The sequence below is a fragment of the Aquila chrysaetos genome, chromosome 8, assembly GCF_900496995.4.
Source record: "Aquila chrysaetos chrysaetos chromosome 8, bAquChr1.4, whole genome shotgun sequence".
NCBI lineage: Eukaryota > Metazoa > Chordata > Aves > Accipitriformes > Accipitridae > Aquila > Aquila chrysaetos.
The window spans coordinates 38,768,013-38,786,822 of NC_044011.1; the positions used below are offsets into that span (position 1 = coordinate 38,768,013).

Consider the following 18,810-nt stretch of genomic DNA (forward strand, 5'->3'; position numbering starts at 1 on the left):
CTCCAGATTTCTCCACCTCCGTGCCCCCTGCATCCACCACGGACACGGAGCCACTATCAAACCCCAGCCTGCCTTCTCCACAGCGCCCAGCAAGGTGAGCGCGGTGCTGGAGGCCGGCTGTCTCTCCCCGGGTGTCAGCGTTGCTAAATGCTCACGCTACTGCCTGCCGCGGGCAGACGGCTACAGCGGAACGCACGCAGAGGGCCCGCTTCTCCAGCCTTGGGAGCGCTCGAGCATCCCCCCGCTGCCTGGCCAGAGGGGCGAGGAGGACACAGGAGTGGACAGAGGAAGGTGTGTGTGTCCCCCGGCGAAGGGGGCTGCTCTGCGCGCACAAGCCGGCCTCACGCCACCTCCGACCCGCGGCCCGGGACACGCTGGCGTGCGCAGGAGGCTGCGGGCATCTCCTGCCCGCAGCTGGTGCGGGGCTGCTCGGGCGCAGCTCCTCGGGCGGAGCCCGCCGACTCCGGCGGAGAGAACCGGGCGGCGGGCCCCGGCCCGGCCCGGGGTGGCGGAGGTGGGGACGGCCGCGGCGGAGGGCAGCGGGCTCCATCCCCGGCGCTGGCAGCGCAGCCCGGGCCGGCTGCCCGCACAGGCCGGAAGGGCGGGGCGGGGCGGGGAGGGGCGGGGCGCCCACCGGCAGCGCGCGGGGCTGGCGCCGGGGCCCGGCGGCGCCACCTGGCGGGCGCGGGCGGCGCAGCGGCTGTGCCACCGCTCCCGGGAGCCGCCGCCGCGGGCAGCAGCCCGGGGGGGGGCCGGCGGGCAGAGCAGGGCAGAGCAGACTGGGGGAGAGCAGGGCACGGCGGGGACGGCCCGGCACGGCCCCTCCCGGGGCACCCAGGGGCTCCCGCCGCGGCGGCGCAGGCGTCCCGCTCTCCTCCTCCAGCCAGGGAGAGCAGGGCTGCGCCAACGGCGGCCAGATTCTCCCTCTGTACGCCCCACGCCGAGATGCAGCACCAGAGCAGGGACGAGAAACACTAGAAAACACGTTGCCTTGTTGTATTTACCCTGTTTTCGCTCTCAGACGATGCAAAGGAGATGCAGCTATCTCCAGGGCGATGCACGGCAGAATAGCAGCATGTGCGCACAGCAGAAGGGGATGTTTTAATTAAGAGGAAAAGAAGAAACCGTGGCTCCAGCGAAAGATGCCAAACGGAGCTTTAACATCTAGGCGCAGAAGCGAGGAAATGGATTTCCGCAGCAGGCAATACATCCTCACCCCTGCGCTAGAATACGAAGAGCTAAACGAACCCTCCGTCCCCGCCAGCAGCAGCAGCTTACAGCTGGCACCTGAACCATTAAATCACGCCTTCCTGCACAAACGGCCCTTCCTGAATATCTGTGTAACAGGTACCTTCACGCACTTCACAACTGCCCTATTTATATGGCATAGACGCTGAGAGCCAAGCATCAAAATCCTCTCCCACAGGTGGAAGGCAACACAAGGGGTTGCAGGAATGTTGCGGGTCTGGCAGCGAAGGCTGGCAGAGCCCGAGCACCAAATACAGAGGTTGGCCTGGCCATGGCTAATGAGGTCAGCCAGGTGCCGAGGTGCTTGGCCAGGACAAAAGCAGAGGCAGGAACTGGGTTTAGATGGGCAGAGATGGAGGGAGGCTGCCAAAGCCCTGTTGGCTCTCCAGCAGCGTGACTAGACAGGCTGAGGAAGAGCAGAGGCCAGAGTGGTAAGGCTGAAGCAGCCTAGCTGCTAGCCCCACTACATATGGGGCTGAGTAACAGGAGAACCCTCCTAAGAAGGGGCTTGGGAAACATCTTCGCCACTGCCCCTTCCTCCTTCAAATGCAACCTCTCAGAAAACACCAAGGCACAGTTACTTAAGGAACAAAGAAGCCGACAAATGATAATTCATTAAGATGTAGTATCGCAATTGTTTGCGACTTTCTGCGCGCACTCTTAATCTACCAGGCCAAAGCACAATTTTCTCGGACAAAGCAAAAGGCAGCAAGAAGGTGATAGCGCAAGAGCCTGGAGCAGTGTCTCCCCCCTTATTGTCTCTCAACCATACAGCAGTCACAACACCAGCTTGGTCTTTGCAGAAACAGGCAGGAAAATCCCTTAGCTATAACAAAGAGCACAGTATGTACCACCCTGGTGCTGGCTTCCCAGGCCACCAGAGACAACAGTGGACTCGAAGCAGGAGAGACCCTTGGGGTAAGCGAGCAGCCTCGTGGACAGTAGGTGTCCAGGACTCCCTTTCATAGCTGCAGGACACAGAAAAGACCAAGCTAAAGACCACATAAGCAGAATTACTTCATCCCTCACGGTCTTGCCATATTTCCCCAATTCCTCCCTCCAACCACTGCCTTCATTCCAGTTATCAGAAGCCTTGCAAGCTTCCCCATCCTCTGACAGCCACAGCTCCCTGTCCAAGCTGGAAAAGGGGAATGAGACAGGGGGAAAGGGAGAAAGGAGTTTTTCCAGAAGCCAATGAAACGCAACTGTGAACACAGTTCCCATGGTAACAGCAGGATCCAGGGGAAGAAAAGGGAATGCAAATCGGATTATCAAGGGGATGAACAGGCAGGGACTAACGAACCAGTTGCATCCGCCGGCCAAGCCAGGCCGCTCAAACACCACCTGCACTGCGTGCCCGAGTACCTGATGCCCTCCTCACCTTAATGCCTGCCCAGAGAGCTCCCTTTGCAGCAGTTCGCTCTGCTCCAGAGTCACCCAGCGAGGCAAGGTCCCCGCAGCACAACAGGGCTCATGGAGGTCACTGAGGGAGTCCTACCGCTACCACTCCCAGCCCAGCAACTTTCCCGAGTGGAGCAGTCTCCCTATAATTGATGCAATATATTACTTTCACTGTCTGACATCTTAACCGTAAATGAGGAGGAGGCTCAAAAATGCCCTGAACATAAAAAAAACAAAGAGAAGTAACTCACGAGACCCAAGATTTATGCTCTTCCACCCATAGGGGAAACAGGGTACTCCTCCGTGACATTCTAGCAAGGACTTGCGCTTTGCGGAGCGCTTACAGTGAAATCAAGGCGGCTTTCAATAAAGCCAGGAGAAGCACAGCACCTTGCATCAGATGGATTTAGACCAGCACATCCAAGAGCAGCAGAGCCTGTTCCAGCAGGGTTCCCAGGCTTAGGAACAATCTTCCCAGCCTGCAAAAGGACTACAGCACCTCAGCTGCTCTCTAGATCCAGCTGTCCCTGCACTGCTCATGCTGTTCACTGCACGCTTTCTCTGCCGGTGCTTCCCAGCCTGGAAAGGGTTAAGTCTCAAAAGCACCTCCTGGGGTTTTGCTACTTCTTTCCTTCTCTGTTTTATTTCCTCAAAGGCAGAGATCAGCTGCCTGGATCTGGCTTGACCTCACAGCAGAGCCCACAGCCACCCCCTCTGCAGCACAGATTGCCTGTGTGCGGGGAGGGGGGGGGGCGGGCACGGGAGGGACGCATAGATTTGCCGTGCTGGAGCCCTTTTGGAGACGGGCATGAATATTTCATGACAGGGAGACGATGCTTCATCGGCATCATGCAGATGTGGATTTGCGCTGTGCTGTCGGGGACACAAAAGGACAGAGCCCAGGTCAGCAGCACTCTCCAGCTCCCAGGGAGCCCACCGAGAAGAAAAGCCTCACAAGGGTAAAGGAGCCTCCTCTGCCCACGTTTGCTCTGCAGGGCCAGCAGTATGAGGAGCCACAGGTGGTGCCAGCAGCTCCCGCACAAACCTGCCATCCTCTACCTGGCAGCAATATCCCAGCAGAGAAAGCTGCATGTTGGCCTGATCTGGGGAGGGGCAGAGGGACAGCCCTGTCAGTCCCCAGCACATCCCCAGTACCATAGTGCCCTGCCAGAAGGCTGCACCAGCCCCAAAATACAAGATGTAACCAGATGGTCATTCCTAACTGGAGCCCAGGTTTCAAGAAAGGCATGCTATCCAATTGGAACCAGAAAAGACATCTCTAGGGGGGCTGGACTGCATTTGGCACAACCTGTATAGACACCCTTTGATTCAGGCACTCGTTACAGCTTCTCCCATTCAAAAAGCAGACTGAGGTTTGAGATGCCTGTTTGGACTCATTGCAATATGTAGAGTGGCTCCTGCCTAAGAGTCTCTGAAAGTCTGGCACAGAAGGAGCACTTGTGTCTCCGGAGCACGTGTACAGGGCAGAAAGAAAATGGACCGAACAGCATGAGGCAGGACTGCCTAGAGCGGGGCTAAGCTCATCTCTGAAACTCTCAAGCATGACCTAGCAGCAAAATTATCAGGGGTCTAGTACCAAAGTGTATTCCTATTGGCAATCCTGTGTGGAAGAAACGACCAGCTGCCCTGGTTCAAGTCTCCCAAAATCCAGCCATGCAGCAGCAATGCCAACAGGAGGAAGGAGCGAGATTTCGGCAAGGGGAGCCTGTGGAGGACCACATCTCCGGAAGTTAATTGAGACAAAGCTGCTACACTTTTCTTGGACGTGAATCCGAGTGGGAGGTGTTTGTTACTGCCAATACATTTTCTCCTCATACACAGTTCTTCCACATGAGGTTGAACCGTTAAGCGTTGACAGTGCATCTGTTAAAATTGGCTCTAGAAACCAAATGTTCTTGAAAATAAAGAGAGAAACATGCCGTGCTCGCCCTTCATCTTCCCAGCCATCCAGCTCCCAGTACCAAGGAGAAAAGCCATGTGGAGCAGCCCACGTGCACACGGGTGGCTCAAGAGCGGCCATGTTTCAAGTACCCCTCTGCGTGAAAGGTGCAGCAGGCTGAGGAACAAGAAGATCCCCAAGGATGGCAAGACTCGGCAAAAGGGCAGCACAACAACGTCAGGTTTGTTGCTACTGACAATATAAGGCTTCAAGGAGAGGACCCGCAGAAGATCTGGGAGAAGGGGTCTTCCCAATATTTCAAATTCCTCTCCCGCTTTCTGTTTTCTTTTAAAAACTGCATTTCTGTCCTACCTCCCATGGCAGCTACCTTGGGCTTAGAGAAACAGTGAGCCTGCGTCTTCAGAAAGATCCTGCACCCAGCAGATAGCACTGGGATCACCACTGACTACAAGCACTGGAAGAGGACATCCCTGCAAAGAGAGGAAGATGATCTTCCTCCAAGGTCATGAAATCTTTTCTTCAGATGAAGAAGAAGAAAAAAAAAAAAAATAGAAAGGCCAATGCAGCCTCCTCACTTGACTCCTTTTAATTAGTAACCATCTGGTTTTGAGAAGAGCTGTCAACCAATGTAGAGCATTTGGCAAGCTTCCTCAGCTGCTGCTCTCCCAACTTCAGTTCTTCTTGGAAACACTTTAAGCGCTGAGATGCCAAAAGGAAATGAAAAGAAAAGCGAGAAAGAGCACGTGAGAGTGAAGCAGAAGAGCAAGGATGCAGTATAACCTAGCAGACAGAGCGAGACATTCCCCAGTTCCACTTGCAGGTCAGGGAGCAAACTGCAAACGCTGCTGGCCATCCGATAGCCGGGAAACCTCCCACCCACCCACCCAGCCACGCGGGAGGAACTGCAATACCTCAAGCACCATATTTCAAACAAGCCGTTACAAATCCCTTGACATTTTCCGGAAGTTGGGCTGCTCAATTCAGCATCCTGGCCAAATTCCAACTTCGGAAGTGACTTTCCATCTTCGTGAATTCCCTCCCTCACTTCAATTTCTTCTTTGTCCCAACCACTGTGCGACAGCACTGTGTGCCTGCAGTTACGTGTGCTTCACCAGCAGTGTTCATCCACCAGGATAGACACGGACAATCTTACAAACAAAACGCATCCTGCTCCATGGACAAGAGCTGTGATGCTCTTCCTCAAGTGCTGCCCCGGTTCTGCCTGTTGCCACACTCTGCTCAAATAGAGGGGTGCCATTCTCCACTGAGTAAACCTGCAGGTGCAAAGAGAGCTTTTCACCTATCTTGTGGACGGAGCGAGGAGGCAGGCAAACTGTTCTGCTCTGCAAAGCTCCCAGGCTGCCTCGCTCTCCAAGCCACAGACGCTCAAGTCCGCAGGCATGCTCTGCCAGCACAAGCCCTTTTGCTCTTTTCAGGGAAGCAGCCGCACTGGTAGCAAAGCTGGGCGGCAGGAGCTGGGCTGCAGCATTTTTGTGAGCCCTGCCTGTCTCATTAACATTCAGCACATGGCTCAAGCAGCTTTTAGATTACTCCTTCCTGACTCTGGGACCTCGTGCGTGAGTCAGAGGCTGGCACATTTGCTTCCCCCGATCCCTGCGAGCCCCCAACACATGGCAAACTACATTTTGAACAGTTCCCTTAATTTCTGTGCGCAGACAACCTTCTTCTCATTTCTGCAAAGAAGCAGAGTCATCCTCTACTACCCCAAACAGCACCACATGCACACAGACCACCACCTTCTTTCCTCACAGACCCATTCAGATGTTGCAGTACCCTCTTGTAAGCAGGTACATCAGACTCCCCTACACTCACACCCCCTCCACTCATTTCCACCCTGGTTCCCATATGGTGCTTCAGCTTCCCATGAAGCACATGTAGAAGCCAGCTCCTTTTCCCTTCTTCAGACCCATGGTAATGGGGTACAGGCACAGCTGAAGGAGCGGAGGATCCCCATGTTAAATACGTTAATGCCTTACTATGAACAGGGCAGATATCGTTTCCCAATGCACTTCTGCAGTTCTGTCTTACACAGAAAGAGTCCGAGATCCAAACCTACGAGATCCTCCCGTTATGCCTGCCCTGACATTCACCAGCCTGTCAAAGCAGCAGAGCTGTAATCTTGTTGACTCCTGACCCACGAGAAAAAAGCAAGCACTAAATTCCTTATTAGAGCATCCGAAACCACCAGAGACCTGCACCTGATTAGCATTCTCGTACATTTCCAGAGGGGCAGATGAGCAGGTTTCAGCTGCCCTGATCTGCACACAGCTACGAGATATTCTCACTTTCCGTCTCAGGAGCTGCACGAGACTTGGGCTCAGCTGGGATGCCCACTGTCGACGGGGCAGTGGGAGCTCAGGAACTTTCTCACATCCACTTCAAGAGGATGAGTGTGCTGGTCTAACACTCTTGGGACTGAAAAGCCCCACGCAGGGAACAGGGACAAGCCCAGGCAGGCCAGAGAGAAACACATGTGGGTCATCCAGCCTGGACCATCTCCCCGTGAGCCTCGGCAGGGCCAATTTACACCAAAGGACTGAAAGTGAAAGGCTGTGGACGCCGTTCCTTTTTTCAGTTTCCCAACCTCGGCTGGAGAGAACAAAGTTTTTCCTTTACACTGTTCGCCTCGCTCCAAGCCACAGGAACCTCTGCGCAATACTTCCATCTTCCATGCTTCTCCTCCAACGCCTTTCTTCCTTGTCTATTAGCATTATGCAAAGCGCCCAACTGCCAATGCCAATGAGACTTCAGGCAGAAATCCATCTATTTCTCCCCTCCAGCTCTTAATTAACATGTGGGCTTTAATTACATTTCCCATATTCATGACAAAATATGTCTCTCTCTTCCACCTGTCCTCCCCGAGACCATTACAAGAGCCCTAATAATAATAATCATCAGCAGCAGCAGTCTACCCTGAGAGCAAGACAGGGGGCACCTGCTTCATCTTCCCAAGTTACCCCATCCCACCTAGCCCTCCCGATCACTCGGAGAGCTGCAGGCCCTGGTCCCTTGCCAATGGAGAGGGGCGGAAGCACTGCTAACAGGTTGGCACAACATATTGCCAGGGCTGGATAGTGCCTGCAGGCTTTGGCTGCAGCGAAAGACATTACAGTTCAAGGGTGGACACAGAAACAACCGCAATTTGGAGAGGTATTAGGGATTCTCTTGTTTTCAAAGGTAAGGATGGGCCACCCTCCTGCTGAAGAAGCTCTGTCCTCACTATTTATACAATCACTGCCAGGCAGCTTTGCAGTAACACTCAGCTGGTTCACAGACCTATGCAGTAAAAAAAAAAAAAAAAAAAAAAAATCCCCCAAAAACAGGGGGGGGGACTTTCTAACCAACCTCCCCATCCTCAGTGATCCAGCTGCTAGAAAGCAATCACCTTAGTAAATCACAAAGCATCCATTTCCCGGGAGAAAGTGAAAACTGAGAAATTCTTCCCTACCCAGCCAGATGCGAGCAGGCAAGAAGCTGATACAATTCACTCAAGCACGGACCTCGGTGCAGTCAGTTTTTCGTAAAGCTCAGGCATTTGTCTAAAGGTAACTCAAACTGCTACCATTCTCCTCCGAACTCCGTGAACCTCACTCAGATGCAGTCTATCACGGTGGGGAGACCGAGTCCTGCGTAACATTGACCTTGGATTTGCAAACTCAAAATCAGAATCAGCTCTCAGACAGACTACTTCATCTGAATGTTCAAAATTCACCAGTCAGCTGGTGGCTTTGTCCACTTAGAGAGGTCTGGGAAATGCTTTCCTTAGTTGCTACTTTACGCCTCAGACTTTCAGTGCTCCTCGAAGACAACCTCTAGCCCTCCCAGCAGCAAACGGTAAGGCAATACTGAACTGAATATCAAGCTATGCAACGTTTGTTTTAGTTTGCAGACAGACCGAAGACAGCGAGCTGCCCACCTCTTCCATTGCCGAGTTCTGGAAAATTAGCAATACTTCACAGAGCAGACATGACATCAGGCTCTTGGGACAGAGACAATAACATAAGTGCAGCATTGAGGTGATGGTAACACAAAGGAGACATACGGAGGACTAAAAGTACGGCCCGGACAGAGTCCGCAAGGCAAGGACTGCGTGATCCAAACATACAGCTAAGTGCACCCTACGTAACTTGGACAGAAAGAAGAGCTCCCAGCAGAGCTCCACATGCACATGCCATGAGCACAGACGGGGTCTCTGCTGCCTGCAGAAACCCGTATCCCTCCTCGTAGTCCAATGATGCAAGGAAACCAAGTAATTGCCCAAGAAAGAGAGTGTCGTTAAGTGTGGCAGAAGGGAGACGATGTCCCTTTAAATGTGACTAAAGTGTTGTCAATGGATCTGCCATGGTAGAGGAGTTAATCCCCCCCCCAGCCCCTCTCAGCCACTGTGATGGGATAATTAGATGCGAGGGCTCAGCACAGATGATGCTCCAGTTGCTTAGCAACTAATGGTTTCCATGGAAATGGCAAAGCACAGCCTTCAGAGCAGTAAGTGAGCAGTGCAGCAGGGCAGGGAAAGATGCCTTAAACTCCTGCACTGATCCTCTTCTCCAGAATCACTCGGAGGCCTTGAGGTATTAGGGGAATGAGAAGGGGGTGCCTTAAAGACACAACATCCCTGTTCCAAGCGGCAATAACAAAAAAAAAAAAAAACAAAAACCCAAAACCTTTTCAAGACTAAACTTTCAGTGACATGGTCCTCCTGAACTCAGTGACTCTCCACTAGCAAGACAAGTGAGGCTGAATCACACAGAGTGGTCTCACGCAAAGGCTCATGCCCCGATACACGGGTCAGTCTGCTATAAGCAGCTGAATGTGATTCCAGCATCAGTTCTCATACCCAGGGGATGAGGGGTGAACACACACACACGTATTTAGATTTTCAGCACTGTCCCATAAGAAGCCACGTAAAGGCATCCAGCCTGGCCATGAACCAGCAGGCAAGAGGAGGTTTCCTCTCAGTTCTGCAGCTCCGCAACACATACAAGAGCGACACCGGCTATAAAACATGACGAGTCTCTCCAGCATAACAGAGATCAGATTTATTAACCTTAGCCCTAATCTGTCATCTGGTACTTCCTTCAACACAACCAATTGCTACTGCTTTATTACTGCGCTCCCTGCACAGAGTCAGCATCCCACTGTTTCTGAGCATCGCAGCCATGACCTGCATCACTTTTCACTAAATACTGCACGTGCTGGCCGTGCAGCTGCACTGCTGCAAGCCACAATCTTGTCATCTCGCGAGCTGAGCGGAGACAAGCTCTGTTTGTATTTCGATAAGAGAGCTCTGGGACACTTAGGTGGGGTTGTTGGTTCAGTACTAGGTGGTCTTCACCCCCTTCACATGACACGGGCATGGCCTGCATCACCGCCTGCTTGCAAACAGCCACCTTACGTGTTAAAGCTCTGCAAACATCTCAAGCTCTCAAGCCCAGAAGGAGGCCTGGAAACTCACATCACAAAGACAAGCCCTGCTCTCCCACACTCCCCTCCATCCAGCCCCGCACTTGTGACAAGAAGCGTCCCTTGCAGAGACAGTGACCAGACTGTGCCTTGGGCACTGGCTGCAGCACACGCACTCACTGGTTTTCCCCTTCCCACCTGGGAGGGGACTGGCAGCACGTGCTCTGCTCTCTTCTTGGCAGAAAGCAGGCAAAATGGAGAATAGGGCAGACTCCTCCCTTGGGCAGCAGCTGAGCCGGGAGGTGGCACCTACTGCAGGTGAGGGTCAGCCAGGCTGGGCTCTGGGACCCCAGCATGCATTGGTCGAAGCCACCGACTCTGAGATGCTGTGTGGCTCCTTCCTCCCCTTGCTGCATGCATTAGCTCACCCTCCCTGCCAAGCTGGGGGGGGATTCCAGCTGCGACACCCAGGAGGGATGAAGCATCCCGTCGGCCAGCCTGCACTGACGGCTAGTTTAACCGCAAGCAAGGTCTCCTCCCTGGAGCCCTGTCCTGATACACCCAGCGCTTCAGGAAGGTACAGGAGCAGAGTCGCCAAAAAAGTTGCAGAGCGTTTCAGACTCTGTCCCCTATGGCTTTCAAAGGGGGAAATCAAAGGGAAGCGCTGCGCTTTGTTCCGTGGGGGAGCGGCACGAAAGGTGAGTGGCAGCGAGCCCGGCAGAACCAGTCGCTTCAATCGTCCGCCAGCTCACCTTTGAAGTGGTTTTAAAAATCAGGGAGGAGGGGCAGAGACCCGAGTTCAGCTCTTTTACTGCAACTTCACAGAATTTGAGGACGTGGGGGGTAAGAGGCTGCCTTTCCCCCACCAGAAAAATAGTGTATCTGTTCAGAGAGAACAGAATACAGCTAATAAAAAAGGCTGTGATGCTCATCAAGTACGTCTGTTGTGTTCTCGTGTCCTGAGGAGGCTATGAACAGCTACAATGGCAGCAGCAACTACCCATAGTACCGATGGAGACACACCAGGCATCCACAGGATTAACCAGGCACTCTGACACAGCCCCCGATCCAGTGCTGACGGAGCAACCACCTCTCACCAGCCACAGCCTTCTCTCTGCCTTGTGCTCCCGTGCTCCCTGCTTGTCCGTACTTTCCCCACTGCCTCTCTTTAACAGAGGACCGTTTTTAACCCTGGCCCACGCAAATCCTGGGAGCTCTTTCTACATTACAGTCACAGCGTCAGCCACTTGCTGTGGCATGGGGAATTGAAGCAATGCCAACACAGCAGGAGCGGCACTGTGTGAGGACAAGGCAGGCACCTACTGTACACCCCGTACTAGGAAGATGGGGAAAAGTACCAATTACTTAATTGGAAATTAATCTCTGTTCTACCACCAGAAAAAAAAAAAAATATATACACACACACACATAAAAACCACAGTTGATTGGCATGACCAGTATCCACGAGCCCAGAGCCCCTGCCAAGTCCACTGAGCTTGCTTCTATACAAACACCATCAGCTGGGCAAAGCTGAGACAAGAGATGATACCCTCATATCACCACAGACAAGCAGATGTCACACTGTACCAATTCAAAGCTTTCAGGAGGTGTGGAATACAAGAGCCATTTGAGCCAGACTTGAATAACAACTCTGGGTCAGAAGCCAAGTTACAGAGCTCCCCTGTCTCGAGGGGAGAGAGCGAGCTCGGATCCAACATCTTTCAGAAACAGGAGCAAATCTAGTTTCTCTGGCTTGCCAAGAAGACCTCGCACAGCACGTTCACATTAAGCCGTAAGCCTGGCCAAAGACACCTACCCAAACCTTCCACGCACACACAGAAACACACATGCAAAAGTCAGACACCCTGAGAAGCAGCAGAGCACGCTTGCAGTTACGCCTCGAATCTGAAATGTCTTTTCTCTCTATTTGCAAACAAGTCTTAATCTGAAAGGCCAGGAGATGGGAATCAGCAAGGAAAGAGAACTGCGCTTGCCCCCTGACCCCAACCCGTGTGCTTACAAAGCTTCCCTGTAGTTCTTGTGGTTATGAGGTGTGCGGGAGTAGGTGAGACTGGTTTTCTGTAAAACTAACCCATCAATTGGCTTCCGTGCAGGTAACGCTCACCTGAGAAGAGCTGGCTTTGCAGAATCCAGACGTCCTGAGCCAAGACACCTCCAGCTTGTCACCTCTTTACATTTTCAGCTCCTTTCATGATGCAGATAGAGATGCTGGCTACTTTGGCCTTCTGCTCGTGTCAGCAGGTTCTCTTCTAACTTCTGTTTCACCTTCCGAAGCTAAAGGGGGACTGAAAGAAAAATGAAATGGCTTTAGGATGCAAGCGTGAGCTTCTGGTTAAACCGTAGGGCATAAGGAATCTGCAGTCTTAGATTTTTACTTGCCCTAAATTGGCTCTATCAGGGGTAGCAAGACAGAGCTCAGGGGTTATGATGCTTCCACCCAGAACACACAGTATACAAACCAATGGGATTGGGATTCAGCAACTGAATGGCCAAAGGCAAAATTAAGGTGCTTTAGCCTTTTCCTAGACTTAAGGGAAACATCCGTGGTTGCAACCATATGTATTTAAAACATTCTTAGGCTTTAAGATGGAAACCAACGCTTCTGTCTGCAGTTTTGCTAGCTTCATTACACGGACTGGGCAGACCACAGGGCTCATTTCCCTGCTTTACCTGTTTGTGTTAGAGCAGTGCCTCAAATCTCTACCAGTAAGAGGTAAACGTTATCACATAGGGGAATGCTTCCCATCCCTGCAGCAAAGGCAGGAAATATTAGCAAGCTCTTTTTGCATCTTTGTTTGGGGAGGGTCTGAGTGCAACTGTTCAGGGCTTCTCAGGGTGGAGCACTAGACCATATTATGTTATATCCTACCCCTTCCCTCCCCTCGTGTTACTTACCAGTTCCACAGACCAGTACAGCCTTCTCTGAGGATACAGAAACCTGGGGAAGACGGGAGAAAGCAATCTCTGATCAGCTGCAGCCAGCTGCTGCTAGCAGCCCTAGAAAGACTGCAGCTGTTTCTCATCTCCTTTATTGCTCTGTAGTAGCTTTTGCTGGATAGCCCCCACCTAACTCCGGGGGCACCGGCTCTGAACCGGCTACAGGTGAATTCAATTGCTCCCTGCAAAATGCCAGCTCACACGGCCTCTTGTGGCCAAGCCACAGAGGCTGGTTATCCTCCTCCAGCTCTGCCAGGCTGTTCTTTCCCAGGATGGATCCTGGAAAGCAGCACTGAGAACGAAGTCCTTCCCGCGGACAAGTCCACCCCCAAATATTATTCTTTTATCCATATCGGTGCCTCAGACGTTGCCCAGCTTGCTTTTCAAAAGCCATGCCTGGCTGAAGGGCAAGCAGGTCAAGATACTTCATCTGCACATAAGGTCTAGCTATTGCAGGACTTCTTTCCCCCCCAGAAATACTCACGTTGGTCTAAGGTTATTAACATAACTGCATCCAGTCTAGCACTCTTGTGCGAGTTTACTGTTGAAGTACCAAAGGTTATGTGGGTAGGTGAGGCATCAATTGAGGGTGCACGTAGACAATCACAGGCTTAATGAATTACTATGCCTCAGCTGATGCTATTCACTCTGGATAGAAAGGGGAAAGCAACTTTGTGGTGCGACAGGTCGAGCGATATGTGGTAAATTATTAATCTATAGTAGCTGGATTGTTTGCAACACATCCCAAGTCAAATACCAGGCTCCAGTTTCAGGACAGGGAAAGGGTTTTGATTGGAGCATGCTCAGACTTTTTTGAGGAAAGCAGCCAACCAAGCAGGTTCTGCTCACACCTGAGGAATCTGACAGGGAGCATGTCATCTCTGCTAACAACCGAACTTTGTCACACGAGGGTGGAAAAAGCTAGGTGACTGTAGTCTCTTGCATCTAGCAAAAGCAAAGCCATACTGACTTGATGTCTGTGGAATGCCTAATAAGAACTAAGCAAACCTTAACACAGTACCAACTATCGTGCCTGCTTTTATTGAAGAGGCAAAACTGAGCATGCCAGATCCTTCTCTGCCCTTTGAAGGTTACCTTTCCAAGAAAATCTTGGTTTGGTGTTTGACTTATTTTTCAACAGCCCATCTCAAAAGACGCAAGTACACAAAGGGTGAGAACAGTGACAGCAAACAGTGCAGGAACATTTGGCCCAAAGGACTGCAGAGCAAGCCTGCAGTGGGGAAAAGCACCTTATCCTTTTCTTTCATCACGCAGAGAAAAACCAAACAACTCGAAGCCAAACCTTTGGTGCAAGGGTCATGGAATTCACTTTTAAGCCGAGATTCTCCCAACACCATGACGCTAATGTTACAGTGCAATCTCTTCCAGCAATTGCCAAAACCAGCCTCTTTCTGTCCATCTCCCTGCAACAGACTGGTAGCAAGTCCCTGATGTACTCCTCCGCTACGAGCATAACCTGCGTCCTCCTACAAAATGGTCAACATATGTAGAGAGTCTGAAATCTAATTGCCTGCTGGTACTAAGCCAAGGTTTGGATTTTGATTTGTAGCTACTCCATTTCCACCCATGCCACCTACCTCCCCTGCCCCCCAAGCAGAAGAGTGATGGAGAGTGGGCGAATAGGATGAGCATGTGTTACAACCACCCCTGAACAGCACAAACCACATCGCTTCCTTTGTAATACCTGGGGCAGACTAGGCAGGGGCCCTGTGTGAAAGGTATAGTCGAACAAACAAAGGCGATCCAGGAAGGCACAGAATTTAGATTGCGTCTTCAAGCTGCACAAAAAGTTTCTAAGAAAGAGACACACTGGGAAAGCACGCCCAGCATCTGCTTAACCTGGCTCCTTTTCCCCCATTGTGGTACCCCCTCAGCATTTTGCCTGGGCTGATCTAAAGCAGTTTTCAGTCTTAAAACCGGCTACTTCCAGGCAAGCAGGATGAGGGAGCTCCCCAGTACCTGCAAACACATCCTGAGCACACTGTGCATCCCTCAGAGATCCATCCTGCTTCCAGAGATGTTTGGGTTGTCAGGGAAGTCTGCTACAGAGTGTAGGTAATGCTGCAATTTTATCAGAAGTGGAAAAAAAAATATGTTAGCCTAATGAACACAGGAATAGCTCATTTACCAAGGCTCTAGCAAAGTAAATGGGCAGAAAACAGAGCCTACATGTTGCCACCTATCTTATTCTCAATCAGCTCGCTTACTCCCCCAATATGGACCATTTACTCACAGGAGGGGGCTTTAATAGGTATTTAGAAGTGTGAAACAGAGACCAGCCTTTCACCCACCTGTCTGGTATCCTTTATAAAAAAAATACGAAATCAACTCTCTCAGCACACAGACCACTTCAAGCTCGGTGGATTCTTTGTGCCACCCTTGCAGATCCCGCTACGCTCAGCACCCGGAGATTACTTTGCCATACAAAGAGAATGTACTTGAGTTTTCAAAACAAGTCATTTTGGGAAAGCCTGCACTTACAAAATGGCCTTGAGGACTGGGATATGGCAGAGGAGCTCAAACTCACTGTCACTGCTGAAGAGTTTCTGCAAGGTAAGGGCCTCAGAGGTCTTGCTTGATTGACTTGGCTTCCTTTTAAAAAGATTCCCATCTCCAAAACTCAGGTGAAAATTGTAAAATCTGGTAAATAGTAAGTTCCTGTCTGGAAGTTAACAAAAAGCCCATTTTCTTTATGTTTAAATGGGATCAGATCACCTTAGAAGTGTCTGCAATTACGTATAAAGTAAGTATGCAGCTTATAGCAAATGAGGCTAATGCAAAAAACACAAGCTAGCCACAGTGTCTCTGGGCTCCCCATGTCCACCACCAGCTCCTGACCAGACCATGCACCATCGCACGCTGAAGTGGCAAGCTGACCCCTCAGCACACAGGTGCTTGCTGCCGGGGGCACTGCCAGATGCCAGGGGTAAGTCTGGGACCTGGTATTACCTACAGAGGCCAGCAGTGTTTCAGGGAATGGCCTGGGAAAGGGGCTTTTCTTTTGCCAGCCAGAACATCTGTGTCCAGACTGGAATTTTTCTATGCTTATTTAGGAAAAGCTGAAGCCCATTGCTCAAGGACAAGGATATAATCCCATGGCTGTGCCTGCGGACATACTTCCCTCCAAACGCAACCTTTTGGGTAGATAAACTTGGGAAAGGAGGACTGAAGGGAGTGATTTACACTCTTCTGGCTTTACAGGGGAAAACGAAAGTAAAATTTCAGAGCTGATCACCGTTGTTAGGGCTGGCTGCAGCAGTGCAAGAATGCACAGACATGCACGCTGTATGCAGAAAAGGAAATAAAACACTCTTTAGAGGGATGAGAAGGTAACTGGGGACCTCTGCCTTGGGATCTGTGTTGCATTAGAGCTTCCCCAGCCTGCCTCTGGACAGCAGGGTCTAGAAATGGTCCTCACGTAGGACCCCCAGGGTGACATTTCTCTTTCTCCTTAGAACCTGGTGTTCAGCCCCACCTGTGGATGTGGGTAAACCCCAGCCTGGTCTGCCCTATCCCCGGGACTCCTGGCGTAGACCCGGCCAGATCCAACAGCCTGATGGCCTCAATTGGTGGTGCCACAGAACCCTCCTCTCCAAACACATCCTGCGACTACTCCGACTTGGACTGCTCTGAGGAGGATGTGCTGTCATCCTCCAGCGAGGCTGGAAAGGTACAAAAAAGGGAACTGCTTGGGCAGTCCTAGGCACTGTGCACGCTTAACGATCCTGCAAGAACAAATGAGCTCACTCAACAGCTCTGTGAGCTCTTGCCTCCCATTTCAGCAGGGGTCAGTCAATGCACGGAGCCTGTCTGAGGAACAGGCTGAGAGTACAAAGTGCGGGGATGGAGGCTGAAATTTAAAGTACATGAGCTTTCCATACACACTCCCCCAGACCCACCCTCCCCCAGAACAAAGCAGTGTATCCCTGTCCCTCATTCCACGCAGGGCTAATATATCCACATCCTTTTTCTCCTTCCTCTCCCCAGCTTACTGAGGATGAAGACACTTTGTGTGTGGAGGTCCCAGTTCCTCGGGAGATGCCGGAAACTCCTGAACTCAAGACGATGCCGATGCCTTGGAAATCCACAGTCCTCAGATCTCAGAGTGTGAAGCTCAAGTCCCCCAGGCAGATGAGCACCGAAACAGAGGGAGGCTGGCCCCGTCCCCCCCTTAATTACTGCATCCTCATCACCCTCGCCCTGTGCAACAGCACAAGCGGCAGTCTGACCGTGCAGCAGATCTACCAGTTCATGCGGTACCCACTCTTCTCCCAGCTCCTAGTGCAGAATGAGGGGAAGAGGTGCAATGAGGGGTACAGGAGTCTCTGATCATCTACTGGGGAGCAGGGATGTGGCAGCCGGGACTTGCATTTGGGTCTTAGCTCTGCCTTTGGCTTGAGATGCCGCTGAGAAAACTGCTCCCCCTCTTTGTCAACACCCAAACCCATGAGTCTCGAGAGCTGGCATTTTAGTTTTGTCTTACCCTCCTTAGGAAAACACAATGCTCGACTGCGCCAGCCATCCTTACACCACAGGGGTCAGGGAGGACCCTCTCCTCCTTCCCTTGCTCGGATGCGATGTATTCTCTCATTTGTCACAGCCTCTAAGTGCTTCAGCTCAGGACAAATCTTTTCCCTCCGCAGGCAGCACTTCCCATTTTTTCAAACAGCCCCAGAGGGCTGGAAAAACACAATCCGACACAACCTGTGCTTCAGCAGCTGCTTTGAGAAAACCACCGGCTTCGTGTGCGGCGAGGGAAACCGCAAGTCCTGCCTGTGGAAACTGACTCCAGAAGGACGCAGAAAGTTTCAGGAGGAAGCACAGGCCCTGCCCAAAGAGGCTCTTGACTTGGTGCGCCAAAGCATGAGCAAACCAGGTACGTTTCAGAGGGCCAGAGCCCTGCAAAATGCAGAGCAAGTCAAACTTTACAAGATTCCCATAGCAGGAGGGATACGGGCGGGCACCCAAGCCAGTACGCAGCCACCAGCGCTGCAGGGCTCTAGGTCTGGGAGATGATGCCAGACACTCAGAGATCCCTGTAGAGATACCCCCACAAACAGGGCTTGATCACCAGACCGGCCAAGAACCCTTCTTTAATGAAACCAGCACAGGGAGAGAAACAAACCAGGCTACGGTAAAACACGGAGCCTTCGGTTCAGTATCACACTGCTCAGCAATACAATACCTATCAGCTTAATATGGGTAAGAACTGGGGCTGTAGCATCAGTTCCCGAGCAGTCGTTACACTCCAAGTAACTATCACGACTTCCTCTCTCTCGCTCTCTCTTTTGCAGATCTCCTGAGAACTCTGTTTGGCCTATGATTCCTTCCGGCTCCCTGCTTCTGAAACACGTACCATGTGTTTTCAAACCAAGCCTGTTTTCTCAGGTGCTGTTGCAGGTAGCTTCCCAAGAATCACATGTGGAAATTACAAGCATCATGACATAAGGACTCAAATTTAGAAGGTGTGGAGGAGAAAGATGACCAATCTCATTTCCTTCGGTAAGGCAAGTTTTTGCTCCAGCTGCACACATCTCAAGTTGCAGAGGCATTTTGACATGTGGCACCTGCTACAACTTTAACACAAAGTCCTCCACACAAGCTGCTGCCTCTCGCAGTGTTCTTGCAGTGCAGAGGGTTAAGCTGCAGGAGAAGGTTGATCTGTCCCGTAACAAAGGGTCTCGGCCCACAGGTCAGAGGCTGAGCAGAGAACGCTTTAGCTGGCTGTGTTAGAAGAGCCCCTACCACACAGATGTTATTCCAAGCTGTTGCATGTGCCTGCCCAGCTGTAAAACCAGCAGGCAAGGATCCACATAACTGCTGGGCAGGCTGTTTGG

General features: G+C 51.7%; 2 protein-coding genes across 3 annotated transcripts in view; one reads left to right on the forward strand and one right to left on the reverse strand.

Moving 5' to 3' along the window:
- BCL9L (BCL9 like) overlaps nucleotides 1-14,439 on the reverse strand; it is a 71,873-nt gene extending 57,434 nt beyond the window's left edge. For both annotated transcript variants that reach the window (XM_030023727.2, XM_030023725.2), the window contains exons 1-3: nucleotides 14,256-14,439; nucleotides 12,911-12,953; nucleotides 12,120-12,300 (exon numbers count right to left, since the gene is read on the reverse strand). The gene's annotated coding sequence lies outside the window, so the exon portion shown is untranslated. The remainder of the gene's footprint in view (nucleotides 1-12,119; nucleotides 12,301-12,910; nucleotides 12,954-14,255) is intronic.
- Nucleotides 14,440-15,477: 1,038 nt separating this feature from the next.
- Nucleotides 15,478-18,790, forward strand: FOXR1 (forkhead box R1). Its single transcript, XM_030021170.1, has 6 exons — nucleotides 15,478-15,526; nucleotides 15,804-15,899; nucleotides 16,429-16,643; nucleotides 16,961-17,229; nucleotides 17,617-17,849; nucleotides 18,726-18,790. Exons 1-6 carry the CDS (start codon nucleotides 15,478-15,480, stop codon nucleotides 18,788-18,790), a joined length of 927 nt encoding a protein of 308 aa, XP_029877030.1.
- The last annotated feature ends 20 nt before the right edge of the window (nucleotides 18,791-18,810 follow it).

Coding starts and splice junctions, on each gene's coding strand:
- FOXR1 (XM_030021170.1), top strand. CDS start 15,478: ATGGCAGAGGAGCTCAAACTCACTGTCACTGCTGAAGAGTTTCTGCAA. Junction 15,527..15,803: donor TGCTGAAGAGTTTCTGCAAG/GTAAGGGCCTCA, acceptor GTCCACCACCAG/CTCCTGACCAGACCATGCAC. Junction 17,230..17,616: donor CAGATCTACCAGTTCATGCG/GTACCCACTCTT, acceptor TTCCCTCCGCAG/GCAGCACTTCCCATTTTTTC.